A 21,836-nucleotide genomic window follows, 5' to 3' on the forward strand; every position below is an offset into this window, starting at 1 on the left:
AATCTGTTTTGGGGAGAGGGCGGTCATAACCGTATGAAATATCCAAGGTATCATTGTGTTATGGACTTCTATAGCAGTAGAGCGGTGATTCACTATTTCCCCCCCCCCCCCCCCCCCACCACGTACTTGGAAGCAAGTCTCTCATCACTTTTGCCCATGGTGAAGGGTAAAGGTGCGGTTTTGTTTTTACCGCTTTTTCTTCATAAAAAAAGATTATAAATATATAGAGTTGTAAAAACAAGCATCACCACCCCCAAACCACAGCTTTTTGAGTTCAGTGTCTCTTTCTAAAGCTTCAAATCAGTAGGTCATCTGAAGTCATGTAGTGCAGTTTTTCAGAGTATTTTTTTCTTGTTTGGTATGATGCTGTGGTGCTAAACGTGGGGTCAGAGAAGGGAATATAGAAATGGCCCAAAATGTATTTTCAGTATAGGAAGAAGAATCTTGGATTTTTACTTCTACCCACAGAGAGAATTTCAAAGCGTTCTGATTTTTAAATCTCCCATGTTAGTATTTTATTTTTTTTCTCTCTCAATAACCCATTTTAGAACTAAAAATAGTAATGAATTGTAAGAAAATAAATCTGTTTCTTCTATCATACTCTTGGGTTAGTGCTCTGGATTTCTTCCTTCTCAGCTGTGTTGTCTAAGATCAGTTTGTGTATATCCTCTCAGACCAGCCTACATATATGTGAAAATGTGCATCTTGTTGAATCACGCTCGCAGTGGATATCTATAAACAATCAAGTTCTTTGGTACCGTGAACGTGATTATAGTATTAGATCCTTCGTTGTTCTTTTGTGGCAGCTGCGTTGTGTAGCGCTACTCAGCTTCAGAGAAAAATGTTTATTCTATAGTTTTGAATTTAATGACCTTACATTCTTATTTGAGAAATCCCTCTTGTAGCTACTGATTTGGCCAACCTATTTAAAAGTAAATTGAGTGCTGATATATGGAGTTGAGCATTGCTATCTTGCCCTGAGAAGACCTTGTCGGCAGAGTGCAGTGTGCATTGAGCAGAACACGTAGCCGATTGGTGGTGTAGAAGGCAACCATTTTCCTTTCCAATTTAATTATACTAAATGCTTCTTTATTACTATTTCTTTGTATCAATTCTGGAGATTAGTGATGATATGGTGGGGTTTATGTATGATAACTGCAAGTAAAAGTAGTTCTGTGAAGTCTGTGGGTGTTTGTGCCGTTGCTGTAGTGCAGCAGGCGATGCTGCGGGTGAGTGTAGGGTGCAATACATGTCTCCTTGGTAAGCAGTCCAGCGGTCGGTCTTAGGAAAGATCACAGAGCCTAAAACACATCAGAGGCTGAGTAAGTATTTTTATAGCTAAAGGTATTAACACCTACCATATCCTCTGTGGGACTGTTGGTTTTTTTTGGTTTGTTTTTTTTTTTTTTTTTTTTTTTTTAGGGCATTACAAGGGCCATTAAAATACTCGGGCAGGCTTCCTAGGGATGACTGTCCTGTGTGGCAGAGGGAGACAGTGGCATGTGCCTGGCGTCTGATACTCTACGAAGACAGAGAGGTTAACTCCTGTTTTCTGCCTCCTTCACAAATCCAACCTTTACTACCTGTTGAGAGAATCGAGGTTGCTGTTATTCCATCCTGGACTGGGAATGCAGTTGTGGTAGCAGTATTTGTTTCCAGGCTCTCAAGTCCTGTTGCTTTCCACATATTGCTGCTGTGAGCAGGCCCTGTTGGGTAGCTGGGAAGGGATAAGTGTGCATTGTTGGGGTTTTTTTGGGTATGTGTTGTTTTTTATTTTTTTTTTTTTCCTGTTATGAGAAGGATGGTTTCCCACTTTGTTTCGTCACAAAACACACTTTAAAAAAACCCAAACAAAAAACCCCAGAAAGCAAGCAGACACCCTCATGTTGCCCCATTCAAGCAACCTATGCCAAACAGCAGTGCATTTGTGTCTGGCTCTCTTTTTCAAAGCAGTTTGGGGGGTGAGAGATGCATTTCCTCAGCTGTGGTTTATTGTCCTAGCAAAGCCCTGGGAACTCTTTCCAAAATACGCACTCAAGAGGGGCCGTAAGAAATTGACAAAGATGGAAACATCTATTTGTCTGCAATAATAATTTCTTTTCAGTGATTCACAATATATCATGCTTATTCGAACATTAAAATAGTGCTCAGATCTAAGCGGGTTTTTTTATAGCCTGCTTGTGGATTTTTTTTCTCTCAAGATGAAATAATACATTTTTATTAATGTTAGTCCAGTAAACTTTCTTGGCACAGTATATTATTTATGCTACAGAAATGCAAGTGTTACAAGGACACAAAATACAAGTCATTGCAGTGTGGGGTTGTTGTTAACTCCCCCCTGGAAAATCCCATGGTTTATTTGCATTCTTTATTTGCACAACTTTATAGATACCCTTTCTTGCCCAGCATTCTCCTTTTTTGATGAGAAGTGATGCTGAGCACCTACGCATCTTGTTCCACACAGCAAAGCATAAAATATTTCTGTTGCCATACTTCATTTATTTTAATTGCTGAAGATAACTGAGACAGTGCGCAATACTGGTGCTATACTTTCCATTCATTCTGGAATATACACTTCTTTTCCTACGTCTTGAGTTTTGCCTTAGTGTATCCTTAGTGATTATAAAGTTAGGCTCTGTAGTGTCCAGAGTGCTAGGCGCTTGAGTATAATTTAATAATCTATGTATTATTTTAAAGATACACATCAGCAATAGCTGCTTGCTAATAAAATGCATTTACTGACCCATGAGTGAATTGATCCCTATGACTGTTTAAAGCTTAGGGCTCTAAAAGTTTTTCTCTTATCTTTATGTTAAACAATGGAAAGTTTTACCGTATGTTCAAATAACGTCTTCATCAGGTTCACAACAGGATACCATAGTTAATTTTCAGTTGAGTGCTTTACAGGATTTTCTTTTTGCTGGCTGGTTGGGTGAAAGTCTAGACACTGAGAGACGAGGCGTTAGAGGGGCCTCACAATATCGTTATTGTGAATGGTAAGTAGGAGCAGCTTCCTCTGATGTACGGACTCCATGCCCAAACCAGTAGTACAAAGGCATAGCTTTTGTTCAAGGGGATAGGGGCTAATCCGAATGCTGCACACTGTGAAAAACCTTTTATGGAAGGGGGGAAAAACTTGCCTTGAAGGTGAGAGGTCAGCAGTTTAACCTCTGACCATAAAATAAGAGACTACTGAAGAATGGGATGAACAAGGGGGAAAAATACTTCAAGTACTCCATTCTTTGTTTATCAAAAATGGGTCAAGCAAATGAGTGTCAGGAATGGTTACGGGAGTTCTGATGGGATGCAAGTGAGTCTGAAGATGTGTGCTGGCTTAGCTGTGCGTTGCTACAGAGTTTGGAGCTTGCAGACCGCTCTCTTCTCAAATGCTTGATAAACAGATGCCCAAATGAAAACTGACTCTTTCAGCAACCCTTAAAAGTACAGTTATTCTGCTGTCCTCCTCTCCAGCCCAGATCAGATCCTTTTCTGTTTTGGTTTTTTTTTTTAATTTTTATTTTAATCTTTGCATAAATTAACATCATTTAGCATTTGGCCTTTTAACCGTTTCCACTGTTTCTGGACTGTTTTTTTGAAGTTCATAAAGAAGCATCACAGTAGTAACCTCCTCACACGCGTTCAACGGGTAGTGAGATGGGTCTCTTCAGTTAATGCGGCGGGTTTTTGGGTGGTCAGCGCTATTGTACAACAGCAGGGGAGAGCTGTTTCCAGCCTTTGTGCAAAGGGAATATGGAGGCTTTCCCCTCTGATCTCATTTTGGTATTATCAGTGCTGGGAATTTAGTCACAATCCAATTAGAAATGATGGAAGTTATGTTAACTAATAGTTAAGCCTCCCATATTCTCTGATTCACCTGTTTGGACTAATTGGTTATGCTACTCTTGACTCAAGCTGGCAGAAGATACCAGCAGTGGTTAATATACTTTGGTGCGTTAAAGCTCCCTGCCTGGCACACATTCCTTGTGCTTCACTACATCCAGCCCGTGAGAAGCACCACTCTCCTCCTCCCTCCCCGTCTCTCCCAGCATGCCAAAAAAGCAAAGAAGACATAATGCCTTGCTTGTGCACCTCTGGGAGTTTTATACTTCACTGCCTATAGATGTGTGTTATATATGAGGTAAATTCTTCTTCCTGCTTCACACAAAGGGATTAAAGTTAGGCTTTGTTGTTGACCCTCTTCACATGTCACATCTTCAAACATTTGCTTATGACCTGGACAGCTTTAGGCCCCTTGCATTAAGAGAAGTGATCAGTAACCACCAGCATTCCTCAGCCAGCCCGTGGCAGGACTTCTCAGCACCCAGGGAAATGTACGTTGGTACATGCTTGATTTTAGTTGTGCTTGGAAATAGCACAACCTCAGACGTTATGTTCCCTCTCACCCTTGGCTGAGCTTAATTCTTTGTTTCTCCATTTCACGTAGACATCCATCTTTCTTCTTTTTAATTACGTAGGGGTAAATTCCTCAGAAAGAACTAAGTGTACTTCCATGATCTGACACATCTTCAAATGAGACAGAAGACTCTTCGTTCTCTTTATGATCCTTAGAAACCCTTTTGGGTTTGCTGATTTCAAAATACAGTGTTTTAGTGGAGAGCTTGTCAAATCTGCAGAGCCGTTTAATAAATCATTTTTAAATGAAAGACTTAGGATTGTGGCTGTTGCTGGACATACCTGTGCAGGTGATTCCTATAGCTATTAAGTGAAAGTGAAATGAATAACCCATTATACTCGATTTGCCTTGCTGTTAATGGGTTATTTTGTAACTCTTGCAGTGGGCAGCTTTCAATATGAATTGTGGCTTTTTAGGCTTTTCAAATTTGATGGGATAAAATGGTGTTCTCACCAAAACGACTGACACTTTGTCCTTGGGGAAGCGTCAGAAGTTAAAAGGTTTATGTATTTTAGAGTTGGTGGCCTTCCAGAATCTTGTATTTGAATTTGGAAAACAGTTTTTCTCGCCTAATTATTTCTTCTGGAATCTTTAAAAGCAATCTAAGCCTCTCTCACCTTATGAAAGGTGACTGGTGAGGTCATCATGTTCTGGAATAATATCTCATGCAACATGTCGCTATTTTTTGGGGAAAAAAAAAGGTTAAAAAAAAAAAGATACTGTTGTATGTAGCTCATATCTCCTTGCTAAGTTCTTCTTTTCTGACTAATAGTTACAGTGGTAGAAAACTTTGTGATAAAAATTACTCTATGTGTCAAAAATAAAGTTTCGAAGTCCTGCCTGTCTTAAGGTGGTATATTGGTTGTGGAAGAGCAAGTGGCAAATGAGCATGGACTTGAGCTAGAACAGGATTTTATTTCTGGAATCTTAGCTGTCCCTTTTTCCTGAAGAACGGAGGTATGCTTTACAGTTCTAAACACAATGTTCTGTGGAATTTACCTCCTCTGAAAAGAAATCTACTGTGGGCACGTGGGGCTTTAGGCTCCAGTTCTGTCCTGAATGTGCTTTTCAACATATGTGGACAGGACATGCTGCTCACAGGCCTCCTATTCTGTCTAGAGCAGGTTAGTTCGCTCAATAGGAATGAAGAATTTTAGCAATAAGAAGTCATCTGAGATAATTTTAAAAATTAAGATGTGATATTTGCACATCCATAATTCTTCAAATCTATTTTTAGTCTTCTCAGTTTTCAGAAATGAATGGATTTTCCCTGCTCTGGCAAGTGTGCCGATTGTGTTTATTGGAGTGATGGAAGGCTCAAGATAAGAGAGTAGTTATCTGAGGCTTGCTTGAGAGAGAGTATGTCTTTCTACTTGAAAGGTGCAGCAGTGTTTTCGTATCCTATATGTTTTCTCACTAATTATCAAAACAATTAATTAAAAAGGTGCTATCAGGAGATACCTTACTTCATATAGACATAATTTACAAATACATCGTCTCCCATTGATTATGAAATTGTTGGCATGGGTGATTATAGTTAGGCTTCATTAATAAAAAAAAAAAAAGAATTAGTTATCTTAAAGCAAAGGAACTTCTCTTTTATCCAGCTACATGTTGAACTGTTCTTGATGAGAAGTGCATGCATGTGGTTAATGATTTGTTTCTTCTGTGGCATAGTGTGTTTTAGCACAAGAATTTGCTTGTCTGAAAACATTTTAATACTTCCTCCGAAAATTCATTTTTGTGCCTTATGAAGACTTGTTGGCACCTGTGATTAATTCTTAGTATTTGTAGCTTTTTTGTTGTCCTAATAAATGCCCAATGAGACAATGGTATTTTCTTGGGGTCCAAGTGGTCATGACTTAAATTTGTGTTTAGATCAGAAGTTATTATTCTTTAGCATTGATTTCAACTGGACACCCTTGCTGGTCTAGGCTTCACGTACATGGGAGAGCTCAATTATTTCTCCTAGAGTTGAATTTCCGTTTGTTTTCAGAAACAAAAGGAAAAATAAAGAGGAAAACAGGTAGTTACCAAATTGTTACAAAACTGTACTGTTGATTCAGGTCATCCTTCTAAGCCTTGCTGTGGTGAACGTGCAGCCATGGCAGCAGTACTGCCTCGCTGGTGGGGATGGCCAACGCATGGCAGGACAGAACTCGGGTGTGAAATGACTAGAAGCGGTTAGTGATGTGGGGCTCAGAGGTAACCTGAGGTTTGTCTACTGATCCTCAAGGAGGAAGTTGGATAGATAGATACAAAATGGATGCTAGAATCATATGGCCTCTCCAAAATATGGAAGACATAATAGCATCTGATCCTCTCATGCAACTACTGAACAGAGGGAAATTGTGCAATGAGAAGGGCAGTGGTTGAGAGGAGACCTTTTTATGAAAAATTTCTTACAGATTGATGTAAAATAATATGTAATATTACATGCAGTGTCATATATGTCACTGTTGTGCATTCTGTGTTGGCGGCTGCTACTGTTGTGCAGGTTTATAGGTGCATTCTGAAATATTAGCATCAGATTTATTTGGTAAATCAGTGTTTCAGATGAGACATGATCTTAATTTATGCTGTTGGTGATTTATTAGTAAGTCATTCCTTGTTCTTCCACATCAACAATAATAATATAATTTTTTTGCTTGCTAATATTTTTCAGTGCAGTATATCTGGTGCATACATATGCATTACTTATGGTTTTCCTGTTCTCATCTCACTTCTTTCTCCTGTAATGCTCTTTGGAAAGTAAAATTAAGACCTTCGTTGCTTCCAAGGCAGAAATACTTAGTTCAAACATACAGATGGTCCCTCTTTCTGTAATACTGTCTTCCTTCCTGTAGCCCTTATCTGTCCATCCCCAAACACCCCGTTGTTTTTCTGAGTGAGCACAGGTCTGTTTCCTCACTTCTTTCTACCCTGAGTGGCAGCGACCACTCTCTGGGCCACTTCTTTGCCTCTGTGACCAGCCAACCCACCAGCCAGAGCCCGCAGCCTGGCTGGTGTACCCCGGCTTTCGGGGCAGCTGGGCCTGGGTCGGCTCTCCCCCAGCAGTGTAGCTGTGCAAGTTGCAGGATGCCTTCATTGGTGTAACTGCTTCTGACATACATTCTTCTACTTTTCGGACAGCTAGTTTGACTGCAGACTGCTGAAATGGGAGAAGGCGGCTTCTGATGTTGCTTCTGAAAAGGCTCAATTTACAAAGGATGTGTTCATTCTTGACCCCACATGGGACATGCGAGTGCAGCGTGTTGTTTTGAACTTTGGCTTTTTCTTTTAGGATGAAATATATGGTCTGCTATTATCATACTGTTAAATTAATTTTTGCTATTTTGGGCACGACTTATTTGAGATTCCACAGGGTGCCATCAGGCATTGAGATTTCATAAGACAAAACAGTTTTGCGCTCTAGCCACATCACAGTTAATTTGTAGCTGGATGTAAATTGAAACCATGCATCTATATCGCCCTCCTACATTACTGTTCTGAATAAATAGTACTTTAGAAATCAGTGGAGAAATGTAACTCTTCTGTTTTATCATTGAAGTATGTGACATCAAGAAATATCCTGGTGAGTTTCCTGGTTATTGAGTGTGCTTTGGGGTTAGTAGCCTGTAAAGACTGGAACCCAGATCTCCTCTCCAGGGCAGCAAGACACAATACCATTGTGGTTACAGCTCCTTTATGTGTATTGGGATGCGGTTTATGTCCCCTATTTTACTGACTGCACTTGGGCAAATAATTGGGAATTTTGACCTGAGTAGCTGTAAACACCTCCAAAAGTCTTCAACTTGCTTTCACTTGTCTTATGCGTATGGCCTGTGCTTTAAAATAGCTAACCCTGAGCTTGCATGGAAATGTCCTGGTTTTATGCAAGTCCATGTTCTTCTGAATCAGAGTTACGTTTTTCAAGATCTCATGGTATTTGGAAACCTGGAATGACTGACTTGAGGTTGTGCAGCAGGTAGCTGGCAGGACTAAAAATCAGAACACGTGTTTTTTAATTCCTGGTGTGTTGTGCTTTTGGCTGGGCGTGTGTTCTAGCTCTGTTGAAGCAGAGGGACAAATGCTTTTAAGGAAGCTGAACAAAAAAGAATATAAATTTTTTTTCTTGCTGCTGTCTGCAACTACTTTGTGACTATTCAGAGCTTTGAAGCAGTTAGGTGCAGAGAGGTGCAGCTATGTCAGAGTTTGTTTTACTAAAAGATCAATATATTTTTCCAGTAGGAAAACACCAAAGAAATAAATTGGATTAACCTTCCTCTGTGTGTGTTGTTCCCCTTTGAAAGGCTTGTCAAGGGAAAAGTGCCCGGTTTGGGAGCATCCCTGGAAGGGATGTGCTCCTGTCCTGGGAGGTCCTTGGTGAGGATCAGAGGGGCCTGTGTTCCCTGGGACATCAGGTGCCGAAGTCAGGGTGCCTCTGCTGGGTCAGCCTCAGCCCCTTGCTCTTGGCATGCATTGTGTGTGGTCACTGGCTTGGAAACTTCTGGAAGACCATTTCTTAATGTTTTCTTTGTATTCTATGGAAAAACCCCAAGGTTTGGGGATTCTGTATAAGTGGTTTGGTGAATGAGTAGAATATCTTCAGTGGCTGCACAGACTAATACTAGAGGGGACTCGTAACATCAATGCTAGTGTAAAGGTGGCTTTATGTACTCTTTTTTTGTCCTGACCATGGCTATTGGATACTGAAACATGAGTCCTTCATGATAGAGTGAGAATCCCAGTTGATTAGAGGTTTATTAGCTGTTGGAGTAACACTGATCTTTGTGTAAGCAACCTCTTAACCTACTCTTGTGTTTTGTTCTTATCAAAAGTTTAGTGTTGACTGTTAAGGATCGGTATGTGAAAAACGTTGAAGCACTGATTTTCAGCTGCATGCTGCCTGTCATAGACAAATTGGGGCCGAATGCATGTGGGCCAGCATCTAAAATTTTTTGTTGTTGATTCTTGCTCACATGGAGGGGCCCTTGGGACAGATGGCCCCTCGCTGTTGATGGTTCGATTACAGTGATCACCCACAGCTTCTGAGGAGTGCGAAAAAAAAGAAATTGCTTTCTTTGTCAAGGTGTTTTCAATTCAATTCTCACCCATTAGCCCTGTTTGGTTAAGTTTTGAATTACTCCATCAGGTGACTGATGAGTTTATTTTTTCCCCCCAATGGTATTAAAATGGATTTGGTATAAGATGGAAAGCAAAGGCAAAAAAAGATTTGTGCTTATTGATCAGTGCTCCTTCATCTTTATTCTGGTTTAATGTATCATGAACAACAAAGATAAAAATCAACACTGAATCAGAATAGGCTAGAAAATATACATTTTTAAGAGATATTTTAATTATTTTAAATCTGTGAACTGTTTAGACATACAGCAAACTATATATGTAGGCTATGGCTAATCAACATGATTGTTGTGGTTTTAGAGCTTTGTGTAACTGAGAATGTTTATGATTGTTTTAATTTGTAGCAGATTGCTAAGTATATAGAAGTATGAAATGTTGTCTGATATTGTTAAAGCTTTCATAGTCAGATGTGTTTTGGTTGTGGTGCCATAGGTGTTCTGAGGAGTAGGAAATGGCCAGGCCAGGTCCCGGTTGTCAGTACTGCTCTGCTTCCGTCCCTTCCGCAACCAGTGAGCAAAATGTGAAAGGTTTGAATTTCATACAGATAACATTAATTGTAATGGGAGAATGAAAGCAGGATATAGATAGGGAAATTGAAACTATGTTGTAACATACAATTACATTCCTTCTCTTTCAGACATTACTGTTCATTTCATTAAATCACTGCACTGAAGCCTCTTTGAACAAGAGACCCTGTGACAGCGGAACAGAAGTATTTTGTTTTGTAAACCTTCCTTAAACATTAGCAGTGACTTGAAGCATATATGGTGCTCACTTACTGGTTCTTTTGCTACCTTAGTTCTTAGATCCTCATTTTCTTGAGCCGTAATTCACTCATGATTACAAGTTAAAAATAGGAAAATTAAAAATAGCACAGCGGCTCCAAAAGGCATACAATTGTTGCCTCACTTTACAAACTCATTCTAAAGACTTAGCAGGTAAAAGAAACTCTTGCTTATCTTGTGAAGAGGCCAAATGAAGGCTGAACATATTCATTTTATCTGTGCACTATCTGTGCAATGAACTCTCACCCTGATTAAGGTTTTATCCTGAAGCATGGCTAATAGCATTGCAGCCAAAAGGACCCTTTCTTTCTGTCCCTAGTTAGCTGAAATGACTTACTGCTCTGTCCTTCAGTGGTAATAAATTCTTGGGCAAAAAGGGATTGACCTGCAGCTCTGAAGGAGATGGCAAGCTGTGGCTAGAGGTTTTAACCATCTACTTGCTCGTAGAAGGAAAAATGACTTATTGCCTAGTTTGAGTGCGTTACAGACTGGGAACCTGGAAAAATCAGAGGACCCATCAGGACCAAAACCTGTAGTGCTGTCAGACAAAGCCCCACATCTCTGCAGTGTGGTAGGCTGAACGTTGCACGTGATTAGTTGGGGTTCAATATTTGCACACTGTTTTCACATTCTCAATTTTCTGAGTACTTTGAGGAACCGTTATCATGTGTGTTAAAAGTAGAAATACTTGAAAATAATTCTATGGTAAATTTTGCAATCAGGAAATGTATTGTGTGGCTTTACAATGTGATGTGCATGTGTCAGATTCACACACTTCACTACGGACTGTGAGCTGTGAATGTTTCGGTGGGCGGTACGGACCTGCATGTACAAGCTGTGGAGTTGCCGTGACGTTGTAACGCTGCGAGTAGCGACTGAGTTGGACCCGCTGACTTCAAGTGTGAGTTGTATTTGCGGGGAGTAAACAAGAATGTGGTGTGTGTGGGTTTTGCTTAAAGACCAAGTGACTCTTACAGTTGTGGATTGTGTGTTTGTTTTCCCATGTATTAGAAACAAAATTCAGAATTTTGGACAAATGTGGTGTGAGCACTGTTATCCTGAAACCATTTAGTAAGTTACATGTCTGTGAAAAGATTCAATTAAATTTGACCCACTGGATAAGTCCACAAGTAATTTAGGTTACTTGTGATTTGGGGCATTTTTTAAGCACAAGTCCTACAGAAATTATTTTAAACTATGTTAGAGTTTTCAGCTCATTTGAAAGCCAGCCCAGCTTATGTTCAGCTACAGTTAAAAGCAGTTTCCTTAGGAAAAGCTTCCTTGTGGGAGGAAGACATTTTCATCTTACCTGTGAGGAGTCAGTCTTTGTAATTATGTTTCTGAACCTGACTGAAAAGTGACTGATATAAAAATCACGTTTCTGTTTTGCAAATGTGCAATCACAAAGACTTACAGGTCACAGCTACTGTGACTGTCACTGAGACAGGCTGCTAAAATGTTATTTTCCATTTTCCCTTTCCTAAAGGGCAGTATTTGTTGTGTGTTTGTAAACAGGGTTGTCATTTAGTTCACGGTTTGGTTTGTATGAGAAAAGTTAAAAGGAAAAATGTCATAAGTCACACTTTCCAAATATCTCCTCCAACACTGGTGTGAGGGTCAGGAACCTTCACTGCCTAAATCATTTTTCAAAATGGAGTATAAGCTTTGCCATCAGTTGAAGACAAGACAGAGGCCACTCACTGGTGTGGGGAAGGGAAAGGGGACAAGAGACACTGGGCTCCTGCGTCATGGCCACGCTGTGGCTTGTTTTGAAAGGCTAGTCCAGGTTCAGCATCTTGCTCAAATGTGATGCTGAGGTTACTGTGTAAGCATCTAGAGACCCAGAAACATCTCAATGTATTAATATGTAGCAGGAAAAGCTGGTTGTAAAGTGTCAGTCTTTCACTTTTGAAATTGCTGGTGGTCAAGCACTCAATATTATTGGTCCAGTCTTTGGCTGGAAGTAGCTATCTTTCCAGGGGAACATACCTGTTTTGGTGCGGCTGTTTTTTTGCCCTGTACTCATAGCAACTGTTTGAAACTGTGGTGGCAATTTAGGAAGGCACATTAGTGGCTAAAGCGTGATCAAAGAAGTCAAAGGTGCTGTAATGTTAAGATTTGATATAATTTTTTAAATACATTTTCTTTGCTTTTGTGAAAAGACTAAGAATGCGGTTGTATTCTGCAATAAGCTTTCTGAGGAATAGTTAGAGTAAGAACAGGCTTAACGGTCCTGTAGAAGTTTCTTTCAGTATTCCTTTGATGAGCAAAAAAATATGTGGACTACATGATTTGCATAAAAGTGTACTTTCAAGTATTTTCTACAGTGGCACCATCATTTACATATTGTCTTTAATCTGACAAGTTTTAAGTGCCAGAGAAGTTAGAGAGTGTTCCTTAGTTTAACTTTTTTTTTTTTTATGAAGTTGCTTCGATGTATTTTGTCCTTGTTCTTTCTTTTGATTACTGATGCTTGGAAAATACTGTAACTTCCTTCTTCCCCCCCTTTTCCGCGGCATCTTGCTCTTCCTCCAGCTGCTGGCAGGTGCTCCACTTTGATCCCCCAAACCTGGGAGCTGAAGACCACTGTCGCACTCAGATCTTCCTGACAGCAATGCCTCCCGTTTCCTACTGCACCTCTGGCACTTCGTGTATGGAACTGTTAACAAGCGGGTTTTAATATGATATACAGAAGTCTTTTTTTTTTTTTTTTTTTTTTTTTCTTTCAAGAAGTAATCTTTTTATGTGAATGCTGTTTTTTTCATCAGATGATTTCATCTGTGAAAATGCTTGGGTTGCACGGTAACGGTTCATCTCACATTTTGTTTCTGAATTGCTGTTGTAGTAATAAAACACTGTATTGATACAAAAGCATCATTATAATTACTGTTTTGGGTTTCTGTCAAATTATGTTAGGTATGTAGCAGATTTTTGCCTTTGAACAGTAGCAGTATTATAAACTTGATTTAGAGAACTAACTTTTTGTTACTGAAAACTACTTATTCTAACAAAACCAATTCTGCTTATTGCTGAAATGGGTGTTTATAAAGCTGTTCCCTGACATACCGATACATAATTCCAGCTTTATCAATTGCATTCTGGTGTTCACATAAGAAAAACGATCTGGAATGTCTTTTTTTTTTTTTTTTTTTTTTTTCCCCCCAGACAAGAAAGAAGAAGTGTCTGCAATAAGCTTTGCTTTGCTGCCTTCCTTTTCCTCAATGTGTTTCTTCCCCACCCCCATAACTCCTGGCCCCAGTCTCTTCTTTCCCCTCTGCACTGACAGTTTTTTTCCAATGAATATCTTTACGGCATCAGAGAAAATATAGCTGGAGGGGTACCGAGCCGTCATCTAGTCCGTTCCTCTGTCCCAAGACATGACCAACTCTGCTTGGCAGTCATTTTGTCTGTCCTGCCCTGTAAAACCCACAGGGATGAAGATTCCTCCTTTCCAGGCAGAATATTGGACTACTTAATTAATCCGTTTCATTTTACCTTAGCTGTGTTTTTCTGTCTGAAATTATTCTCTGTTGCTATCAAGAGAATTACCTGAGATGATGTTTCTCAGCATGTGTTTGTAATTTCTGTTCCATTACCAAATTGTATGTGTGATAATTAGCTTTATCCTGTTATATTTTTGGGTGACGTTTATAATCTGCAAGCTTAATGATTGTGAAGAGTATTTTTAGAGTATATTTAACTACTGAATTTTTTTGAAAGCTACCACTCAGAAAGCTTTCTCTTTATTTTTTTATGGTTCTGAATGCACTGCTTCTCTAATCTACGCTGTCATGAGAAATAGTACTTGTATATTTTCTTAGATTTGTTACAGAAGTTAAAACGTGTTAGAAGTGGTTTTCCTAAAAATACAGCTGACGTGCTTTATGAAGCTACCTCTGTGGGAATGGGTTTTTGGAGAGGAATTACCTTGAGGATATGCGTGTTCTCCTTTTCTCTTAGTATGTACCATACTTGCCTACATTTTTCTTGTGGAGCAGTTCTAGATTGTTAACATTTTGAATACTTTTGTTTTTGTGTTGCATGTGACTTGCTTTTCTTTTTGCATCAAGTGTACTGTATGCTAGGTTTTGGTCCCTCAACAAACCTTTCTGTGCTGTCTCTCTTCTGACTTGTACCAAGAGTTGCACCTGCTTTTAGTTGTGGTCCTCAGAGGTTTAACTGGTTCTTTCTGAATCTTACTATAAAAAGCTTTTTTTTGAGATATGTATAGACAGACTTAAATGATCACAAATGATGCAAAAGTAGTCAAATAAATAAAATGTCAGAAGTTATGTCTAGCAATATGCACATGAGCTGCAGCCTTGCAGTAGTGTAAAATTCACACCTGGGAGATGTACTTTCCAGTGCTGTAGGGTATTTAGCAAAGGAATTTTCAAGCATTAGGGGGCTGTGCTAAGATGTACTTTTGTAAGAAGTGTCTGCCTTGGATGCAGTAGACATAGGGAGAAGTGATGCTTGTACGTGGATGTGTCCATTTACACGTGCAATGCACAAACTATTTTACGTGTGCACTTCACAACTTTCTCTTACTACTACATTTACTTACAATGGGTGCAAAGTGTTTGTCCCAAAAAGTCTGTTAGAAAAAGAAAACAAGGAGAAACTCGGTGTTTCCTCAGCTGGCTATAGCAGCAGCTGCTTCTGAGTGATTCTCATCCTCTCACCCATAAAATCAGCATAAAATTGACCTAACATTGACAGATCAGATAGGGTATCTGGAAAGTAATCCTCAGGGAAAAGAAAATTCAGTCTTTGTAAATCTGAAGATAAAGTGTGTAAAGTTGCAGAATCGGATTATACTTTCTCATTTTATTTCTAAATCAGTACCTGTTTGTTTCTTCCTTTGCAGCATTTGTGAGAAGTCACCACAAAGATGTGTCAGATGCTGCCTGAGCCTAGCTCCAAAAGCAGAAACAAACATAGTCTTTTGAAAAAAGCCCAATCCCTGACTTGGATAATTATCATAAAATCCCAAGGCTTTTGATAGGTGTTAGGGTTTGGTTTCAGAGAGTGAAGGGATAGAAAGAGTCTAGCAACCTTTCTACTTGAAGCTGAAGTCACATCAGGTTTTCTTACTTAATAAATGTATGGCAAGTACCTACTAAAATAACCAGTTAAAAGCCAGTAATAACAACTGCAAAACCCAGCTCAAAGCAGTTGGACAAGTCTTGGAGGCATGTAATTTCTGCTGAATGTAGCACTGAATGTTTTTCTTGAATTGAGTTAGAAATATTTTTTTAAAATGTTTGCTCTTTTTTGTTTTCACTAAGGAATATTAAAAGCATTATTCTGCCTGTTTAGATCACATGAATTTAATTATCCTCTCATGATGTTAATATCCTTGCATGATATGAAAATAAGTGGTGTTATACCTGTGGTTCAGTGAACGGGAATTTACTTTACAGTCGTTTTTAGTATTTCAAACGAGACCAAAGTAGCACGAGAGAGCCCTAGTAATATGAAGTGAAGATAGCAAACTGAGCAGGACACTAAATTAGAGTTGCAGGTTTTATATCTGTTGGCGTTTCAGGGCACCAAAAGAAGTTATTGGAGCTGTTGATCTTGTTAAAGGGTGCTTCTGTGAAATGTTGTTCAGCTCCATTGGCAGGTCACTGAGATGTGAAGATATTATCCATTTTGTGACCCCAAGCCCCCCAAGTTACCTAGAGCCAAGTTTTGCTTAATTCTGAGATTATACTTTGCTCCTGAGTGTGACCTTTTAAAATTACGCTTGGAGGTTTTGCTATTGCAATCTGCTTCCTTTTTTGAAGGCTGATGGTTGTACTTCCACTAAGAACAGCAAAAGAATTAAGTTACATTTCTTTCCCCTTTAAAAGTTTATAGATTAAACATTTTACAAAGTATTAAAAAAACCCCTGTGTTTTGTTACTGTGTTGCTAAAGATTCAATACACTGAATGTTTCTCATGTAACTGTGCTTCACATCTGCCAAAATAATCTGCCCGGTTTCATTGCGATGAAGAGGGGAGCCTGCCAAGTCTGCTCCTCCCCGGCCCTGCTCCCTCAGCCTGCCTTACTGCGGAACGGTCCTGCGCCTCTTTGCAGACAATAACTCTCGAGTTTTGCAATAGAAGCAACTATAAACGGTACAACAAGATTTGGGAAGATCTGAGGAGATAGGCGATAAGAAACAGAACTAGACGCGGCTAGTAACCAGCTTGTATTTCATGAGGTCTAGCAAACGCTTAAGGCCAGTGTGAAGCAATCCTGCTTTCTTCTCACCACAACTCCCCATTCCCTGGTTTTTCTGCCTTTTTTTCTGGCACAAACCCAAGGATTTTGGGGAACTAATCTAGTTGATGCTGACCTGAAAAATTCCAGGCAGTTAGTTTGGTCTTGGTCAGTTCCCTCATCTCGTTAAGTGTGTAGCCATGGAAGAGTCTGCACCGGCGGGAGAGAGGTGATGGCACAGGGTCACCAACAAGTAGCTGGTAGTGGGAGTGCAGCGACATTCCTCGTTTGCAGAGAAATTTATGCTCGAAATGTTTGTGGACATATAGCCTTAGATTTGCAAGCTCTTCTAAGGTATTTTTTGGATTCTGCACAATTTCCAGTGGGTTTTAGCAAGTAATTTATGAATTACTTAACATTGAGTATTTGATACCTGTTACCATGCTTGCTGCTCCTTGGATTTATCAGAGATCACTGTTGATATATAATTACCTTCTTTCTCATGACTCTAAATTGGGATAAAAACAAGAGATTCCTTACAGTATAGGCAGCGAGATACTCAAACTCCTCTTGTATCTGGTCATTACGCAGATATGTTTGTGATTTAAATACATGCAAAATAGATGGAGAAAAAGGTCTCCAATTTAAGTAATGGTATTAATTGGCTCTCATGTTTTTATAAACATAGCATCGTATTTTTATAAATATAGCATCTTATCTCATTTCATGTCTGCATCTCAATGCTCTTGCTCCCCATAGTAGATGGAGGAAGATTTCTTGTGCAAAATACATACGTTTTCATAAATAATAGCTGCAGAACTCTCCCTAGAAGGTTCTTAGGAGGTTCTCTTCTCCTGGTTCTTAGGAGCAAAGGTGTGTTTGTCCAATGAGAAAAGTCAAATAGCCAAACTTTTATCTAAGTTCTCAATTAGATTTGAAGTAGATGAAAATTAGGGATAATTAGGTTGAGTTGGTTGACAAGTTGAATTCTGCAACACGTTTGAAATGTGTGTTCCACTGTTGGTTTAACATCTGGCCCAGGGTGAAGGAGAAATATGGGCTTCTCTCTCTAGCTCCTGGTTGAGTGGGCCAGTGGCACATGCGGGTGCAGCAGCTGCATGTTGAATAATGGGATTTGAAATTAGCAGCTGGGAATGAAAACACCATCAATGGCGTTTTCCTTCCATTAAAGCTTCAATTTGCAGCAGCAAACATACGTGGGAGGATGAAGAAGAGTAGAAACCTCTGTACTTTGCCAGAAGCGGAGAACCCTCCGGTTCTGATGTAAAACATAGCAATAAGACAGAAGTTTCTGATTTATCAGACAGCGCTAGCGTTAGAGACTGAAGTGGAAATCCAAATACGTTTCCCAGATCTTGGCTCCTCAGAAGACAGGAATCCCAGCAGCTCCTGAGGTAGCCAAGAGGTTGCAATTCTCATCAGGGAGTGTCCCCTGGTGCTTACGGGCAGGTTTCTCTGTTCGTTTTACTGCCTGCTGGCACCCAGAGCTGTCATCGGCCACGTGGTCACCAGCGGGAGGATCTGCCTGATGTTGGCCAGGACACGAGCAGAAATTGGAGAGGTGTCCCTCCGCTCCAGGCTTTGGCACCAGCCTGGGCATCCCGTGCAGGGAGGCGGGTAACTTCACTTTTAGCATGTGGACAAATGCTGCTGCCGCCGCCGTGTTGTGTAGGAGTGCTGTGAAGCTTCATGGGTGTTTGTGATGCGGTTTAACAGCAGCACGTTGGGAAGGTTTTGTATCACAGGAGATGAGAGCTTTGCGGGGATGGAGAGCATGATTTGGTTTCTGTTGAAAGGTTATGGTTCAGGTCATTGTGTTAGATGCCTTCAAAATAATGTTAATGCATGAGACTAACATATAGCCTGAACAACACTGATTATTTGGATAATCAACAGTTTATAATAGGTTGCTGAAAACTTTAAGATATTATTGAAATGTTGGTTTTCAAATGGCTCTGAACAGGACATATTCAGACATGCTAGCTCTTCTAAAACTCTTCCTTGAGAGTGCGGGTTACCTTGGTACTATCTCTAAAATGACAAATGAGACTTCTATACTGCATAGAGATCTTTGGTTTCCCTTTCTTATTGTTTTACATCTTTTCTTTCCTTGGATGGAAAGAGGTTTTATATGAATTTATTTCTTAATTAAATTAAAATGTGAAATTGAACGTGTGCTTAAAAAAATGAAATACTCAAAGGTTAAAAAGAAAGAGTTGAATATGAAAATAGTTTGTTACGTTATAACCTGCTGCCGTATGTAAAACAATAAACATAGTTTCATAAATATAAAATGTCTTTTTAATAATCCAGTATCTTCCTTAGTTTTTAGATACATTTTTGCACTTGCCTCAAAGCTTGACGCTAAGCTGACCCTCTCTTTAATATTAATGTACTCTGACTGTAATACTCTGGTCCTTTGCCTCTGATTAATGCTGTCTGTCAATTATTTACAGATCCAGTGGTACTGTGGAAGTTCCCGGAGGACTTTGGAGACCAGGTTGGAAACATGAGATTGAACTTTTTTTTTTAATGTTAGAATAATAATAAAAAAGCTCTCCTATTGAGCTGTGGAGAGGCAGATGCTAATGATAGCAGGGAGGAAGTCTTCACCCAACTGGTGGCTTGGTGATTAGAATGCGTTTGTGACAGGAATATGCAATAGCAGTTGTAGAGCACTGTATATCATACTCATTCTCTGTATCACCTTATTTTTGATATGGGGTATTTTATAAGCTGTTCTTGTTGGAAGTGTTGGGTTTTTATCTGTTGTAGGATTGGGAAATACGGAAAAATTATCAACAAAACTTAGCCAAATGTTGATGTTATAAATTGTGTTAACAAAAAGCACCAGAACAAAAAAGTTGAAGAGCTGCACATGTGTGTCCTTTTCATGTCAGAACTTGGGCGTCCCATTCCTTTAATCTTTTACAATGCAAGATTTTATATATTTATTTAACAATATTTTAGAGATACCCTAGTTATTTGCTTGTAAAAAAAAAAAAAAAATCATCCTGAGACCCTTGTAAGAGATAATAATCTAAAGTTACTTTTTTCGAAAGCATGAAAATTCTAGTTTCTACCTATAATTAATCCTCAAAGGAAAGTTTATACATACAGGACTGATTGATTATTTCACTGTTTGTAGTGATAGCAAAGCTATTAATTGGTGTGGTGTTGTTTTTTGGGGTTTTTTTGTTTGTTTTTTTTTTTTCCCCTGGACTATTTTATTAAATTTATTAATATTAAATTCTAATGAAGCTATTAAATTTTATTTCAGTGACTTTTAAATGAGTTTCTCCCATGAAAATATTTTCTTTTTAGACCAGTACTGAGTCAAACATATTCTTCATTGGTAATACCACCACAATGGATGATCTGGAAATATTTTTGTACAGTAGATCTTGATAAATTGTTGATTTTTTTTTTTTTTAATCAATAATACAAGATTCTATAAAAACGGCTATAAGGTGATTCATGATGAAAGGAATAAATATACAAACATAGAAGGCAGGATGTCTGGTTAGGGAATAGCATCAGTCAGAAACATGTACAGTTTATAAGATAGTGATAAATGGTACATGAGCAGAGTGTGCTGTTATATATTCTTAGCTAGACAACCAGCAACTTTTGATAATTTTCCTGGCTGCAGAATGAACATCTTCATTGTCATTTAAATTCTTCTTTTTTTATAGTTTGTTTTGTTCTTTTTCTTTTCCCTAAGAAAGACTTGATCTTAAAAAAGAAAAAAAAAAAAAAAAGAGAAATTATGTATGAAGAAAAATGGGAGCTTATTCAGTAAGTCGAAGGTTATTCAAAGAACAGCTGGTGTAGAAAAATGATTAGAAGCTGAAGCCCACTAAAGACTGGAGGGGGATCATAGAAAGATGCATTAGACATACCTAATCTATAAGAACCAGAGTCCTCGGGCAGCTCCCTGCCTTTGGGCTCTGCAAAACCAATGCCTGCACATTGTGTCTCAGCAGTGTAGGGAATCTAGGGCTTCAGGTAAATTGCTTGTGTTCCTGGAAAACAGTACGTTTTAATCCTCATCCTCGCAAGGGAAATTTTCCTATTAGAACCACTGGATTTGAAGAGAATGTATAGCAGCTTCTATAGCAACACCCTGAGCCAAGTAGTCAAGTGAAATCAGCAGAAGCCTTCTGTGCGCATGGGTGTGTGTGTGCATGTTGAACTCGGTAGGTTTGGATGGGAGACCTGAATATCTACCAGATTTAATTTTATTTTTTTTTTTAAATGAGGTCTCACTAAAACTACCAAGGCTAATTTCAATTAAAGATTTTGGGGAGAATATTAAAAAAACAAAAAGAAAAAAGAAAAAGAATATTCTCCATTCTATTTTCTAGTCATTTCTATTTTAAATGTAAAATGTGTGAGTTGGTTTTTGGATGTATCCCAAAGAATCATCTTTCCTAAAATCTAAGGGCTGTCTGTTTGCACAGTGATGTGATAACAGTGGGCAAAATATTTTCCTCTCTTCCGGAATTTTTCTACAGTTTATCATGTCACCTTTTTGTTGCTTTCATAATGCAAAGAAAACTTGTCTAAGCCATTTTGATAGATTCTTCCTCTTTCTCATATTCATCCTCCCAGTATGCCTGAACTTCCCAGTGCTTACTCATCCCTAATCCTCTCTCTCATTCTTGTGACCTGCCATTTTCTTTTGTGCTGGGCAGTATTCTTCTTTTAGTTTCTGTTTTTCTTAAATGTTGACTTTGCAAAATCTTGTTTTGCAAAACATCCCTTCTGTTTTGGATGGGATGTAGAAACTACAGATGATCAGGCAAAAGAAAAGATCAGTGATTTGTCATAATCACTTACACGCAGTCCGTTAAGTAAAGGAAATATTAAGGCGCAATTTTGGTACCACAAAAGGATTTTCAAGATTCATTGTTGATTTGTTGATTTCCTTATCTGCCAAGACTTCAGGCAAACCACTTATTTTCTGTGTGGTAATTCTTCAGATGCAGCATAAAAAGGAAAAGCAAAAAAAAAAACCACAAAATGGGGGGGTGGGTGGGTAATGCTTCAAGGCAGGTAGTGAAAAATACTTCTCTTTGGCAGGAGTATTTCAGAAAGTTTGCGTGTTTTGGGGTTTTGTGTTTTTGTGTGGTGTTTTTTTTGTTTGTTTTGTTTTTAATGGTGGGAGTAATTCACTTTTGAGTGAATTGAACCTGTCAATTAAACAATGAACTCATGCCGGGTAGAATTCTAAGTACAAAGAGCCACACTACCATTTCAAAGAAAATCTTTATTAAA

At 38.9% G+C, this 21,836-nt stretch overlaps 1 protein-coding gene across 2 annotated transcripts in view; it reads left to right on the plus strand.

Annotated features, from left to right (window-relative positions):
- The window catches only part of DENND1B (DENN domain containing 1B), a 164,769-nt gene that overhangs the window by 20,614 nt on the left and 122,319 nt on the right, over positions 1–21,836 (plus strand). For both annotated transcript variants that reach the window (XM_063344729.1, XM_063344730.1), the window contains exon 3: positions 19,013–19,056. In XM_063344729.1, the coding sequence (XP_063200799.1) occupies positions 19,013–19,056 (44 nt within the window). The remainder of the gene's footprint in view (positions 1–19,012; positions 19,057–21,836) is intronic.

This window comes from Chroicocephalus ridibundus, chromosome 8 (genome assembly GCF_963924245.1).
Source record: "Chroicocephalus ridibundus chromosome 8, bChrRid1.1, whole genome shotgun sequence".
Lineage (NCBI taxonomy): Eukaryota > Metazoa > Chordata > Aves > Charadriiformes > Laridae > Chroicocephalus > Chroicocephalus ridibundus.